A 16,330-nucleotide genomic window follows, 5' to 3' on the forward strand; every position below is an offset into this window, starting at 1 on the left:
AAAATAAATTATTATTTTTTTTACCCTGCCTAAGTTGTATTTATTTTTTTGGCCTGTCCCTTTCGGTGTGGCAGTAAGTAGTCTAACATGGGAACAGACCTGATCACTTTCACTTCAGAAAAACAAACATTCGGTTCCGTCATACATTTTAGAACTCAGAACACACCTTTACGCCTTATGACGCCAGGAACCTAGCCTGGCGAGGCGTGCGACTCCCGGACTTCACCAGCACCGACCCCCATTGTGGCGCGGGAACCGCGGTACCCGCAGCCCCGGGAACTGTTTTCCAGACGAAGCTCCCGCGGGGCCCCGCCCACCGCGGTTCCGGGAACCTCATTGGCCGGCCCTGCGCCCGCCGTGTCTATTCGCCCTCGGGATTTGTCACGGGAGGCGGGAGTCCCCCTCCCGCGCATCGATTGGTGAAATCTTAATGACGGCAAGCAGTTTCCCAAATTCCTATTGGTTCTGAGGCCTCCGAGTGGGCGGGGAAAGGCAGAGCTACGGGGCTCAAGGAGGGAAGCGCGGAATGCGCCGGCGCGTAGTCGGGGACGCCGGGCCGAAGGTTTTGCTAGGAAACCGACTGTTATTGCCCCGCCCCCTCGGGGCTTTTGGTCCCGTTAACTGCCGGGTGCGGGGGGCTGCAGGGCCGGGCGACATGCCGGTGCGCTTCAAGGTGAGGCCGGGGTCCGCGGGCCCGAAGGCTGATGGGGGGCGGGGGAGGGGGGGCCGTGGCGGGGCGGTGCGAGGCGTGGCGGCCTCGCTGGCTCTCTGCGCCGCGCCTCTCGGCACCCGCGGAACCTGCCAGCCTCCGAGCCTGCCTGCCAGCTACAGCTCAGGAGGATGCTCGTCTCCTCTTACCCAGCTCCCTCTCCGCTCGCACTCACTCCCGACGTACCATGTGGTCCAGTCGGATGGTGTTGACATGGGTTCGGGAGGCTCCGTGGAGATGGAGGGAGAGCACCTTAGAGTGGGCTTCAGATCGGGACACTTGTGGCCTACCTCCCAGTGTAGCATGTAACGCCCCTCCCCCTTATCCTGTCCAGGTCCCATGTCTCAAAGCCTTTAAAAGATATACGCTTTACAGTGCGTATGTCTTTTAAAGGCTTTGAGACATTGGGACCTGGACAGGATAAAGATGGAGCGTGAGAAATTCACATTATGCGTCGTCGTGCATTTGGTTCGTTCACATTTCTACAATAGATGGCTGACAGGGTCCGGCATCCTTCACCGGGACGCTTGACCAAGCTTTCCCACAAACCCTGACCGCCTTAGCTTTGTGTCTTAAGGATTTGTATCCAGATGGGGAGGGGGATTTGTCTTTCTTCAATTGACTTGACAACATTTTCAAAGGTACTAGGCATGACACATAATATCGCGTACTCCTCGAGACCTTCCTTAGGATAATTATGGTGGTGAGGCTTCCGATTGTCACTGTTTTTAGGGAAGAGCTCAGGCTTTGGGACCAGGCAGCCGGAGTCTCAGATTCCTGCTAGCGTCTGCCTCAAGTGGTTGTGAGGATTAAGGGATAGAAGGCGTGTGAACTGCTTAGCACAGGGCCCGGTAAATATTAGCTATTGTTAAGGACCTCTTCTTTGTTTAACCGTCCACCTTAAGTCTTGCAAACCTTTTAGAGATTCAGAAATGATTTTTACCGATGCCTTCTTTAAAACAACCGCTCATTAATTAACATTGTACTCAAATTGTACTTTTCGTTACAGGGGCTGAGTGAATACCAGAGGAACTTTCTGTGGAAAAAGTCCTACTTATCAGAGGCCTGCAATGGCTCAGTGGGTCGAAGGCACCCATGGGCTGGACTTAGGTCAGATCAAATAGGTAAGTTGGGGAAATTAATAGTCATTATTCCTTGAATAAGCCTTGGGGTAAGTTTGCAAAATGATTAAAACATTGTGAAAATTGGATCAGTTGGCCTGGTTGACTTATGCATTCATTTATATAACAAATATATATTTTAAAGGATTTACTATAGGCCAGGACCATTCCTAGCTTCTAGGGAAATAGTCTCAAACTAGACAAAGACCCTTAAGTGTAGGGAAGAGCAGAACAAGTAAATTACTTAAGTAAGCTAGGGGATTTCAGGTTGTTTTTTTTAAAAAAATTGTAGGCGAGCATGATAGATAAGTTTGGGGAGGGATGGAGTGGAGGAAATATACTTTAGATTGGCTATTTGAGCTGATATATGAAGACAGAGTAGACGAGCCTGGGGAGGAGTACAGGGTATTGAGGAATTGAAGCTTAGATCGGTTATGTTGCCCAAGGTTCACAGCTAGTAAATGGTGGGACCATGGTTTGAAATCACGTCTGTACTGTTCAAAACCATGAGTTCAGAGGACACATTCTTGTCATCATACATGCTTCCTCCCTTTGTACCAAGGAAGCCAGAGCCCTGGGCCAAGGTTTCCTGAGGGTGGCAGAGGGGGAAAGAGACTGACTATTCTACCGGCTTACTTAATTCTCCCTCGCTAGAGTATAACATCCCAGAGCAGCACTTTGTCTGACAGCCTGTCTTCGCCGCCTTGTTACCGAGCGGTACCTGACACACTGAGGTTCTTATTAACACTGATTTCTGAATGAACGAATAAGCCTGGGTTTGAATCCACATTAGCTATGTGACCTTGGGAAAATTTGGCCTGCTTCACCAATTGAGACTTAGGAAGCACATTGCACAGACGAGCCTGGGAGGGAGTAAATGAGCTGTTGCCTGTTCAGGGTCAGACCCATACATACAGATGAATGCGTGGTGCCTCATATGTGTAAGGTGAAAGTGCCTGATGTGTGGTAGATAAGTTCCTCAAATGTTAGATGTTTTGAGTCAGGAGAAGGAAAGGCTTGAGTGGGTGCCAGGCCTGGGAAATTAGTAAAATGAGAGTGTTTCCACGATTAGGTTTGGGAAATAAAGGGAAGAGTTGAATAGAAGGGTGGCTCTTTTAGGGGTCCTTTGAAGTGTCGGGATCCATTGCCCCCAGAGCCTGACTTCAAAGGCTGGATGTCCCTATTTCTTGGGCAGGGTGATGCTCATAATCCTCTCCAAATGATCAGAAGTCCCACAAATTTATTTAGATAAGAATCCAAAATAAATCTCTCTTATAGTATGGATGCTCTACAGAGGGTCTAGAGAGAAATTGGGTAATCAAATAGTTGCCTCAGGCCTCCCCCTTACCTATTATGTCCTCTTAACTTAGATGAGGATGTTTGAGGATTGAGAGGTAATGAAATGATACTTTGGATAATGATCCTATATAATAAAAGGCTAATATGCAAATTGATCAAACTGTGGAATCACTGATCGCTATGATGTGCACTGACCACCAGGGGGAAGATGGTCAATGCAGGAGCTGCTCCCTGGTGGTCAGTGTGCTCCCACAGGGGGAGCACCACTCAGCCAGCAGCTAGGCTCACAGCTGAGGAGCACAGGGGTGGTGGCGGGAGCGTCTCTCACCTCTGCAGCAGCGTCAAGGACCTCTTGGCGGACATCCCCTGAGGAGTCTCTGACTGCCAGAGGGCACAGGCTGGGCTGAGGGACCCACCCCCAGTGTACGAATGTAGTACACCAGGCCTCTAGTACATTATTAAAGGAGGAATGGTCTAGGGAGGCATGTTAATGGAGAATAGTAGGTAAGGGGGAGGCCTGAGTGAGAACTCCAGGATTTTCATAAAGGAAAGTGGAGGTTTGCCAGGAACAACAGTAGTGTTAACTAGGACTGGGTGGGTGTTCTGTTAACAAGTGTATTTTCCCCCCATAGTATGTTTTTGCTGGTGCTGGGAGATAAGGGCAGGCCACTTGAAAATCTTCCCCATTTATTTTGTTCTTCTACCAGAAGCGCCTGTCTGTGTTAAAGCAGAGAAAAGTTTAGTGGGCTTCAAACTTCAGGCTTTCATACTCCTAAAAGAACTTAAAAGGTTTTTATATTCCTTCACATTTTTTTTGAGGGGGCTTTATTTTTATTTATTTATTTTTAATTTTTTAAATTAAATTATTATCTTTGTACATATACCCTTGTGCCCCCCCTCCCCCATACATGCCCTCCCTCCCCAGAGTTTTGTGTCCATTAGTTGTACTTATATGCATGTATACAAGTCCTTCGGTTGATCTCTTATCTCCCCCAGATCTCCCCAACCTCCCCACTGTAATTTGACAGTCTGCTTGTTGCTTTACTGTCTCTATATCTATCATTTGGTTCTTCAGTTTATAATGTTCTTTATCATCCATAAATAAGTGAGGTCATGTGGTGTTTCTCTTTCATTGACTGGCTTATTAAGTTGGTATTTATTTTTTTTTATCGTAAGTGTGATAAAGTTGAAAAAATGTGATTTCTGGTGTATTTTACTCCAATTTAGCTCATTCAATGTATGGTAAATGTTGATCATAGATATAATTGGTAAAGTTAGTCCTTGGCAAAACGAATCAAAATTATTTTCTGTGAGGAAAAAAGAGGTCTAACTTTTCAATGCAAATAAATGTGATATTCATTTCACTTGATGACCCTCCACACCTAAATTTTAATTTAAGATAGGTAGATGGAAAAGATGTGGAGCTGGGTGAGGTAAGGCATGGCTCCTTCATTATTTCTGATCTCTGCCTTCTTTGCTTTGCTGCCAGGATTTATGTTCTCTTGAATTGTTCCTTTGTTTTCCTTCCCTACCTATGAGGCAGTTTTTATTCCTGAGGCTGGTTGAGAAGTTTTTCTTTTGTGAAGTGGGAAAAGGATGATTATGAAAGGTGTGATGGGAAATAAAAGTATAGATGGCAGGTGCACCTCTTAGGCAGATCAGTGTCAGGAAGTAACATATGGAAGTTAGGATCTGGAAAATGATTTCCTTAAGCTGCCCATTTCTGTTTACCCTCTCCCCCCACGCGCAGAATATCTATATACTAGAGGCCTGGTGCATGGAATCTGTGCAGGAGCCCCGTGATTGATCGCCCCATAGGGGTAGGCCCTGCCCACCTATCCGGGACTCCTCAATGGATTGCCCCAAAAAGGTAGGCTGGAACCATGGGACCCGCCACCCACACGTGTACGCAGCCCCACCCTCCCGCGCGTGCGCCTGCTGTGCACACAGCCTCCTGGTGATCACTCATTATGGTGTGAGGGTGTCACGACCACATAGGCTTTTATTAATAGGATGCCTCCAGACATATGCATCCATTTTGAAGACCACTGGTTTAGGGAAGCCTTGAAAGGGTGGGGACTTTCTGTGGCCAATGGTTGGAACATCCATGATAGAGGCTAAATAACTATGGTGTTTTTTTGTTTTGTTTTTACCTCATGCTGGATTTTCTGTCCACCTCCTTCTCCTTCCCTTCCCTTCTAGTCTATCTTTCTTCCTCACTCTGTATAATCTTCTTTCTATATAAAGAATGACACCAAACTGGGGCAGTATCTTAGTGTCTGTCATTCCACTGAGCTCCTCTTACCTCGCAGCAGGTTAAGTTTTTGGACATTTGTTGCCAGACAGAAATATAGAGGAATAGTATCTTAGCTCTTGTTAAAAGGGTTCATTCTCTTTAATTCTCAGGAAATCAAGGCAAATGTAGAACCAAGATCCATCATAATGACATCTCATCCCTTCTCATCTTGGTCTGCTCTGCATAAGAGAAGCTTTGTGAATAGTTCCAAATTTTGACAGTACCAGGGCCCATTGTTCTGTTAAGTAGCACAGGAAAGAAATTAGAACCGGAGCAGCATGTGCTGCTTGACTTGCCAGGCCCATCACGTTGTGGTTCTAGTGACTTGTGTGAGGATAACTTGAACATTGTGACCCCAATTTTAGTATTTTTATGGTCAAACTTTTAATATTTCTTTAAAGCAAAATTAAAGATTTTATGTTGAAAAACTATGCTTAGATTCTCAATTGAATTTTATATTTCACTTCTTCTCTCATAAGTGTTATTAAAAATTGTCTCTGTAACCTTATGCTTTGGTATCTGCTACTTTTGTATACTATATTTTGTAGGAATCACAAGAGAGCCAAGTTTTATTTCAAAAAGAAGAGTCCCTCACCATGACCCACAGATTTCAAAATTTCTTGAGTGGAATGGAGCTACCTCAGAGAACTGTGCGGTTGTGTCACCAGAACCTGAAGCCCCAGAAGCACTGGAATCACAAGGGGCAGAACAAAAAGATGTTAATCAAGAAAGAGTTCTTGCACTAGAAGACACCACGGTTCCCAAGAGAACCACGTGTCACTCTCCAGACTCCAGGGCGGAAAGGGCTTCAGATATCATGGAAAATAATACGGAAGCAATAATAAACCACATACCAGCTAATGAAAATGTAGAACAGGAAAGTTGTACCAAGCCTCTCTCAGAAAAAACAGATAATAGGGTAAGTATATTCACTGTATTTCCTTACAAAAGCATATAATTTTTTTGTAGATTTCATCATTTCAGTATTATTTAATGCTTAAAAATTTTTTGTTTTCTGTCTATAGCATAGTTAACAGGAGGCTATTGACCCTATTGTGAATTAGTTCTATTCTTTTTTTTCTTTAATTCTTTATTGTTTAAAGTATCACATAGGTCTCCTTTTCCCCCCATTGACCTCTTCTCGTCACTCCCACCCCCCAGGACATGCCCTTACTCCCCTAGTGTCTGTGTCCATTGATTATGCTTATATACATGCATACAAGTTCTTTGGTTGACCTCTTACTCCTCACCTCCATCCTCCCCTACCTTCTCTATTCTTAATAGTCACTTTGTACTGGTTTTACTAAGGTATTTCTTCATTGCGTGGACAGCTTGCTTCTGGATTTTATTCATCATATATCAGTTCCTGAGTCCTAAGGGAGAGATCAAGTTGAGACAGAGAAGGGGAGTAGGTCATTACCTCTGGCAGGGATGCTGAGCTGACTTCTACCTAGGCTCTTTTCAATTTATTATTGTATACCAGGAAGAAAAAAACAAACAGAATCTCAATTGATGAGATGCAAAAGAAAGGAGAGTTTTGGCTGGATCTCAAAGATCTTGCAGTTCTCTCTTATGTCATAGCTGGCCTGCAGAAGGCCCCCGCGAGCACATAAGCAGAGGCTGCAGGGACCTGTGCAGGCATCTCACTGCCTCCCACGTTTTTCTCCATTGCACTGTGCTGCTTCCCTATTGCATGTGCACTGCTGACTGGAACCACGGAGAGGCATATAGAAGTGCTGGAGAAGAATCCATGGCTTGTGCATAGGGGAATCAAGGAAGGTGATGTGTAAAGCTGGTTAACAGGGGGAAGTGGTGTCCCAGCAGCAATGTGTGTGTGAAGTAAAAGGCTGTTATTTCTCAGTAATAGATTTAATTAAAAATAATTGGTAGGAAGGATTAATAACTGAGACTTTTTAACCCTTTTTTGAGATGCATAATACTTTCTTGACAGTATTAAGAAAGGAATTTTAAATAGATTGACAATTTAAAAGGTAGATTATCAGTTGAGAAAAATTGTGCAACAATGTGGATATCATTAATAATGCTGTACTGTAGACTTAAACATTGGTTAAGGGTGAATTTCATGTTATGTTTTTTAACCACAGTAAAAAAGAAAAATTTAAATGGAACTTTTTAATGACTTTGGGTGGGATTGTTTTTCTCCTAACAGTTGGATAGATTTCTGCAGAAGAAAGCTGGATTGACTGTTGTTCCTTCACAAAGTGTCTTGAGGAATTCTGAATATCAAAGGCAGTTTGTTTGGAAGACCCCTAAAAAAACTGCTCCAGTTTTTGCAGCCAATCAGGTAGTTTAATGGATGTAATATATTTTTGTATATCATCATTTAATCTAGTTATGTAGATTTACGTAGAACTAATTGCTAAAAGAAATTAGATACTTAAGTAGGCCTGGAGATAGGTTCTAGAGAAGTGAAAATGAGAGTCTTGCTAAAATTATTTGATTACTTGTGATTTATATTATATTGTCCTGGGCTACTGATGATCATTGTTGCCACATCTATCATATATGATAAATATGTGACAGGGTAATGAAAACTTTTTTCTCAATTAATAAGTTTTTGCATGCTGTGAGTTCTTTTATTTATTTAAAAATTAACTCGGGTTTATTCTAAAATGTGTTTAGTTGACTAATACATTTACGTGTTTTTTGTCCTCTGAAAAAGGCATAACTGCTTTGAATATTTATTTTAATAAATGCAAAATATCTTGATATTAACAGAAAATATACAATTTTATCTTTTTATTAAAGGAACAGTAATAGGAATTCACAGTTAACGACATTTATAAAATTCAAAAACTATAATGATGACTAAATGTGATATTAGATTCATTGTAACCTTACAGAATTTTATTATTAGATTACCATAACCAATAAATACTCTTGTTTTACTACTGTCATTTTCTAGACAGTTCTTAGGCTCTTAACTCTTATTTTCTTAAACGTACTCCTATACCTAGGTGGGAAATACTGCCATTTAGGATATCCTCAGAGGCTCATGACAGTTCAGACTTTTGTTTCGCCTCATCTTTTTGTTTTTCTTCATAAACACACACACACACACACACACACACACACACACACACACACTTCTCTACACATCCTCACATTCATTTTCTCCTGTATCGCAACATTCACCAGTTAGATTTAGCTAGGCAAGGACATAAATAATTTTACACTAAGATAATAATACCAGTGATTTATATATTGTGGAAGTTTTGGGCTTATTTACTTGTTATTCAGTTTTTAAAATACCTGAAATTTATATAACATTTTAGGAATGTAAAAATAATATAAAATGATATATACCCTTTATGAACCTAGTAAGTAGGATCAGTACTTTTGCTGGCTTACTAGTATTCTTGGATAGTAAGTGTACCTAAAAATTACTTAATACCGTACCTAAAAATTGTAAATTCTTTCGTTTTTATAGAGTATGTCACCTTTAAAATAGAGATGATTCCAATTAAAGTCCCATTAACAACTGTTACATATTTCAATGAGACTACTGTATAGAAATGTTCTTTTTCATAGGATTAGAAGTATAATGTAAATCACTAGCAACACTATAGTAGTTTTATTGCTTTTATTATGAGGTTTCCAAATAATTTTTTGGGAAAGCAAATACCCTTTGTTACTTTAAAGAATATCAGTTTCAGGATCTGTGGACTGAAGGGCTCTTTGAAGAAATGAAATGCTTGCTGATGGGAACCTCCAAAGGAGTCTGTTTTATCAGACTCTGGTTTCTGAAAGGATGTCTTATATTAATATGAAAAGGAGTAAGCAATATTTGCAGAAAAGTACTTGAGATTATATTGTATCTTAAAAAGATACACTGTTTGGATTCAATTTCTATGAAGATGTAGTATTCAGAGTTATAAAGAAATAATATTATTTGTGCTTACATCTTTTTCATTTGCTTTCCTTATAAAGAGTAGTAATATACCATAAAATGAAAACATATTATGAAGTATTAAGGATAAAAGGAAATATTTAAAAATAGGAACATAATAATTATGTGACTTTTCCCTTTCCTTAAACTAAAAATAAGCAAAGAAACGAAAACTGAAGAAATGAACATACCAGACATTCAAAATGTTAAGCATTTTCTATTGCAGGAAGAAAAAAATACACGTTGAGGGGGGAAAAATGGTAGCGCTGACAATAGAGTTGCCTTGTAAAGCTAATTTCTATGTTCATATTATTAAAATACTAGAGACCCGGTGCATGAATTCATGCACCGGTGGAGTCCCTCAGCCTGGCCTGTGCCTTTTTGCAATTCAGGAACCCTTGCAAGTTGTCAGACTGCTGGTTTTGGCCTGGTCCCTGTAGGCCAGGCTGAGGGACCCCACCAGTGCATGAATCCATGCACTGGGCCTCTATTGTGAATATAAGATCTTTGGTTAATTTCCCCCCTTCCCTCTGAGATTCATCAGTCTCCTTCTATGCTTCCATGCCTTTGCGTTAAGCATTTCCCGCCTTGTGGTCAGTGCGTGTCATAGCTACTGGTTGAATGGTTGAATGGTAGAATGGTTGCTCAGGCTTTTATATATATAGATGTCTATTCTATAAATTCCATTACCAAACTGATGTGAGACTTTGGGGAGAAAAGATAGAAAAGAAATGGTGCATTATTTCTCTTGGGTTAAGCATTATTTTGATTATAATAGCTATTATTCAGAACATAGTAGTAATGAATATAGGAAGTTGATCTTTGGATTTTTTTCAGTTTTATTGAGGTTTAATTGAAAAAATGATATATTTATGTGTACATATATAAGGAAATGTTTACCACAGTCTAACTAACACATCTATTCATTTTTTATGGTAAGAATATTTTTTTTTTATGCTGAGATCTACCCTCTTAGCAAGTTTTAAGTATACAATATAGTATTCTTAGCTACAGTCACCCTGCTATACTTGAGAGCTGCAGAAATTATTTGTCCTGCGCAATTGAAATTTTGGACTTTTCAACCAATATATTTCCATTTCCTTCACCCACTGGCCCCTGGCAACCACCATTCTACTCTACTTCAATGAGTTTGACTTTTATAGATTCCACATGTAAGTGCAATCATGCAGTATTCATCTTTCTGTGCCTCGCTTATTTCACTTAGCACATGTTCTCCAGGTTCATCCATGTTGCAAATGACAGGATTTCTTTTCAAGGATGAATAATATTCCATTGTATTATTTTTCTTTATTTATTCATCTGTGGATGGACACTTAGGCTCATTCCATATCTTGGCTATTGTGTATGATCCTGCAGTGAACAAGAGAGTACAGATATCTCTTCAAGATACTGATTTCAATTCCTTTGGAATTGCTGAATCATATGGTAGTTCTGTTGCTAATTTTTTGAGGAACATAATTTTACATAAGTGCATAAATATAATATAGTATAGAAATATTATGAAAGGTTAATATCCTGAATATGTAAATAGACAACAAACTATACAAGCAAGAACACTTAAAATCATCCCTCTGAAATGATTACTGAAATAATCATTGTACATATTTCAATGTGTTTTTAACATTGTTCTGAATATATATATATATATATAGACTAGAGGCCCATTGCATAATATTTGTGCAAGAATAGGCCTTTCTTCCCCTGGCTAAATATATTAGAGGCCTGGTGCATGAAATTTGTGCACTTGCAGGGCAGAGGGAGTCCCTCAGCTTGGCCTGTACCCTTTCACAGTCTGGGAGCCCTCAGGGGATGTCCCACTGATAGCTTAGGCCTGCCACCACAGCTGTGCTCTTCAGCCATGATCCTGGCTCCTTCATTGAGCGTCTGCCCCCTGGTGGTTAGTGCACATCATAGTGAGAAGTTGAGTGGCCTTAGTATATCATCAGCATATTACACTTTGATTGGTTGACCAGACAACTGGACACTTAGCATATTAGGCTTTTATTACATAGGATGTATATGCATACATGCGATCATCTTACCTAATAATAGACAAACATTAAATTGACTGTACCTCCACTACACCCACAGCCAATCAGGAGTGAGTATACAAATTAATCTGCTGATGGTGGGTTAGTTTGCATATGGAAGCTTGGAGAGGCTGGGAGGTGGGGTGCCTGCCATGAGGGAGAGGAAGGGCAGCAGAGGGAGCAACAGGAGCTGTAGGAGTGAGGATAATTTATTATCATAATATTAGTATGGTTTATGCCATAATAACCAAATGAGATATAAATTGAAAGAGTGGATCAAAAGGGAGAATGTAACTCCTATACTGTGTGTAGGGTGGAGTGGAAAGGTACAGCGAAAAAAGCTGCATCTATTCACAAGGGAGGACCTTACTGTTTGATAATGATCAAAGCTTATCTTTCCACATGTCCTTCCAGTTGGAGCCTTGGCAGCTGGGGCCAAGGCAGAGGTGGTTGGGGGTGATCAGGCAGGCGAGCGGTTAGGGGCAATGAGGCAGGCAGGCAGAGGCAGTTAGGGGTGATCAGGCAGGTAGGTGAGCAGTTAGGGGCGATCAGGCAGGCAGGCGAGTGGTTAGGGGCAATCAGGCAGGCAGGTAGGTGAGTGGTTAGGAGCCAGCAGTCCCGGATTATGAGAGGGTGCAGGCTGGGTTGAGGGGACTCCCCCACTCCTGAGTGGATGAATTTTGTGCACTGGATTTCTAATATTTTACATATAATTCTATATCCTGACCTTTTTATTTAAACTTAATGATATGCTGTGTTTTGACATTTTACCTTTTATATATTTTTTGAAAATAGGATTTTTTTAGACTATGATATATACTCATGATTTTTAAAAAAAATTTTATTGTTGAAAGTATTACGTACATTTCCTTTTCCCCCCACATTGACCTCTTCTAGCCCACTTCAGCTCTTCACCCCCACCCCTGCCCTTCACCAGCCTATTATCTGTGTTTATGGGTTATGTATAAATGCATACAAGTTCTTGGTTGATCTCTTCCCACCTACCCATCCACCCACACTTTCTCTCTGAGATTCCACAATCTGTTCCATGCTTCTATGTATCTGGATCTATTTTTTCATCAGTTTATTTTGTTTGAGCATTTTTTCATATGTCTTCTAGCCATCTGTATGTCCTCTTTGGAGAAGTGTCTATTTAGGTCTTTTGCCCATTTTATAATTGGATTGTTTGTGTTCCTTTTGTTAAGTTGTATAAGCTCATTATATATTTTGGATAATTACCCTTTATCAGATGTATCATTGCCAAATATGTTCTCCCATATAATGGGCTTCCTATTTATTTTGTTGATGGTTTCTTTTGCTGTGCAGAAGCTTTTTATTTTGATGTAGTTCCATTTGTTTGTGTTCTCCTTAGTTACCTTTGTCCTAGGAGATGTATCCATAAACATATTGCTATCAGAGATGGCTGAGATTTTTCTGCTGATGGTTTCTTCTAGGATTTTTATGGTTTCATGACTTATATTTAAATCTTTTATCCATTTTGAGTTTATTCTTGTGTATGGTGTAAATTAGTGGTCTAGTTTCATTTTTTTGCCTATGTCCAATTTTCCCAACACTATTTATTAAAGAGACTGTATTTATTCCATTGTATGTTCTTGCCTCCTTTGTCAAAATTAATTTAGTATAACGGCTTGGGTTGATTTCAGGGGTCTCTGTTCTGTTCCATTGATCTGTATGCCTGTTCTTGGCCAGCACCGGACTCTTGATTACAGTGGCTTTGTAGTATAACTTGATATCTGGTATTGTGATCCCTCCAACTGTGTTCTCCTTTCTCATGATTGCTGTGGCTATTCAGGGTCTTTTTGGTTTCATATACATTTTTTTGATTATTTGTTCTAGGTCTGTAAAACATGCCATTGGTGTTATAGATTGCTTTGGGTAGTATGGACATTTTAATGATGTCAATTCTACTAATCCATGAACACAGTATATTTTTTCACTTGTTTATATCTTCCTCTCTCTCTTTTTTCAATGTCCTGTGGTTTTCTGAGTACAAGTTTTTTACCTCCATGGTTAAGTTTATTCTAATTATTTTAGGAATAAACTTTTTTGTTGAAATGGTAAATGCCATCTATTTCTGTGTTAATTTTATATCCTGCTACATTGCCGAATTCATTTATTACATCTAGTATGTAGCTTAGAACACTTAAGCTAAAAATAAACATTTTGCTTATTTTGCTTATTGTCCAATCAACAAATTCTTTGGTTGATCTCTTCCCACCCACTCAGCCTCTCACACCTTCCCTCTGACATTTGTCAGTTTGTTCCATGTATCCATGACTCTAATTCTCTTTTATTCATCAGTTTATTTTGTTCATTAGATTCCACATATGAGTAAGATCCCATGGTATTTGTCTTTCTCTGACTGGTTTATTTCGCTTAGCATAATAATCTCCAGATCCATCCATGCTGTCACAAAGACTAAGAGTTCCTTCATTTGTACAACTGCATAGTATTTCATTGCGTAAAATGTACCACAGGTTTTTTTATCCACTTATCTACTGATGGATTCTTGGGCTATTTCTAGATCTTGGCTATTATAAATAACGCTCCTATGAACATAGGGGAATATATAGTCTTTCTGATTGGTATTTCAGGATATCCTATATAATAAAAGGGTAATATGCAAATTGACCGAACAGCAGAACGACTGGTGCTATGATGTAAACTGACCACCAGGGGGCAGATGCTCAATGCGGGAGCTGCTCCCTGGTGGTCAGAGGGCTCCCACAGAGGGAGCACTAAGCCAGAAGCTAGGCTCACTGCTCACTGCTGACGAGTGCAGTGGTGGTGATGGGAGCCTCTCCTGCCTCCGTGCAGCACTAAGGATGTCTGACTAACAGCTTAAGTGGGGAGCAGGCCTAAGCCATCAGTCGGACATTGCCCCAAGAGCTTCCGGATTGAGAGAGGGCACAGGCCAGCCTGAGGGACCCCCTGAGTGCACGAATCTCATATACCAGGCCTCTAATTTAGGTATATTCCCAGAAGTGGGATTGCTGGGTCAAAGACAGCTCTATTTTTAATTTTTTGAGGAAACTCCATACTGTTTTCCATAGTAGCTGCATCAATCTGCATTCCCACCAACAGTGCAATAGGGTTCCCTTTTTTCCATATCTTTGCCAGCACTTACTTATTTGTCTATTTGTATGCCACTTTGCCCATATTTAAATTGGATTGTTTTCTTGCTGTTGTGTTGAGTTCCTGAATATATTTTGAATATTGACCCCTTATGAGATCTAAGGTTCTAATGTTTTCTTCCATTTCATACATTGTCTCTCATTCTGTTGTTTCTCTTTTCTGTACAAAAGCTGTTAGTTCGATACAATCTCATTTCTCTATTTCTGCTTTTGTTGCCCTTTGGATTTTATTTAGACATGTGAAATGAAAGTACAGAGTCATATATAATTTGCCTTTTTTATTTTCAACTTTGTGCATGAAAAATTTTAAGCTATTGAAAAACTGATTTCTGTAATAATTAAACAACAAAAAGTTAAACTAAACTAATTTTTGTTTTAAGGTTTTCCACAATAAAAGCAAATTTGTTCCACAATTCAAAGATAACTCAATAATCCATGAAAGTGAATACAAAAGAAATTTCAAGGGTTTGTCTCCTGTGAAAGAACCAAAATTAAGAAGTGATTTGAAAGAAAACGGACATTTTGAAACAGTATCTCCTGAAAAAAAGGTATTCATCAACTCTTTAAACAAAACAAAATCCTCATTTTAGACTCTCACATTTTTTTCTTTCACTTACTCCTTGGCATTTTTGTTATTAGCTAGTTCATTAAATCATTTGTTTGTTCATTAAATGGCAGATTCATTGAGCACTTAGTAGGAACTGGGCACTGGGTAGCTACTGAGAATACAATAACTATGCTCATTTCTGAGCTATTGGGGAGACAGAAGTGAAAATAGCTAAATGTAATACAGAGTGATGAATGCTTCACAAATACAGCAAGTAAATCTGCTATGTCTAATATCAAGTGATTGACTTTACAGTGATATGGGCTTCACAGGTCACAGCAGTAAGAGAAACACATACTTTAAATTAAATAATGGAAATAAAACATAAACACACAAACACACATATAATATTTTATTTTATTTTTAAAACATTTTTACTGATTTATTTTAGAGAGAGAGAGGAATGAATGGTAAGGGAGGGAGAGAAACATTGATGTGAGAACGGAACATTGATCGGTTGCCTCCTGTGTGCTCTCCACTGGGGATTGAGCCCACAACCCAGGCATGTACACTCACCAGGAATTGAACCAGCAGCCTTTTGGTGGACTGGACAGTGCCGAACCAACTGAGCCACACCAGCTCAACATATGTATTTTTTTAAAAATATATATATTTTATTGATATTTTACAGAGAGGAAGAGAGAGATAGAGAGCTAGAAATGTCGATGAGAGAGAAACATTGACCAGCTGCCTCTTGCACACCCCCTACCGGGGATGTGCCTGCAACCAATGTACATGCCCTTGACCAGAATTGAATCTGGGACCTTTCAGTCTGCAGACCGACGCTCTGCCATCGAGCCAAACAGGTTTCGGCTCAACATATGTATTTTAAATCAAAGTTCTAGCATGCCAAATTATAGTCAGTGTAATTCACATACTTTACCTCAGGATATACAACTACCTGCTTCTTTGTGAATTTATAGCTATTTAAGTTGCAGTATCGGGTTGAAATTATTGTAAATTATAAGTAAACTAGAGGCCCAATGCAAGAAATTTGTGCAAGAGTAAACCTTCCTTCCCCTGGCTGCTGGCACTGGCTCTCCTCGAACCCGGGTTTCCTTCCAGCTGCCAGCAGGCACCTGGGACCTGGGCTTCTCTCACAGCCCCAGCTTCATCAGGAAGGTTGTCCAGAAGGATGTCTGGTCTAATTAGCATATTATGCTTTTATTATTATAGATGGGG

General features: G+C 40.2%; 1 protein-coding gene across 3 annotated transcripts in view; it reads left to right on the top strand.

The window, feature by feature from the left end:
• Window positions 1–508: 508 nt before the first annotated feature.
• Window positions 509–16,330, top strand: part of MDM1 (Mdm1 nuclear protein) — a 39,072-nt gene continuing 23,250 nt past the window's right edge. For all 3 annotated transcript variants that reach the window (XM_084878881.1, XM_084878880.1, XM_084878882.1), the window contains exons 1-5: window positions 509–673; window positions 1,719–1,833; window positions 5,974–6,344; window positions 7,596–7,730; window positions 14,922–15,089. In XM_084878881.1, coding sequence (XP_084735007.1) covers window positions 527–673; window positions 1,719–1,833; window positions 5,974–6,344; window positions 7,596–7,730; window positions 14,922–15,089 — 936 coding nt within the window. In that variant the 5' untranslated portion in view covers window positions 509–526. The remainder of the gene's footprint in view (window positions 674–1,718; window positions 1,834–5,973; window positions 6,345–7,595; window positions 7,731–14,921; window positions 15,090–16,330) is intronic.

Source organism: Pipistrellus hanaki (genome assembly GCF_964339955.1).
Source record: "Pipistrellus hanaki genome assembly, chromosome: 3".
Taxonomy (NCBI): domain Eukaryota; kingdom Metazoa; phylum Chordata; class Mammalia; order Chiroptera; family Vespertilionidae; genus Pipistrellus; species Pipistrellus hanaki.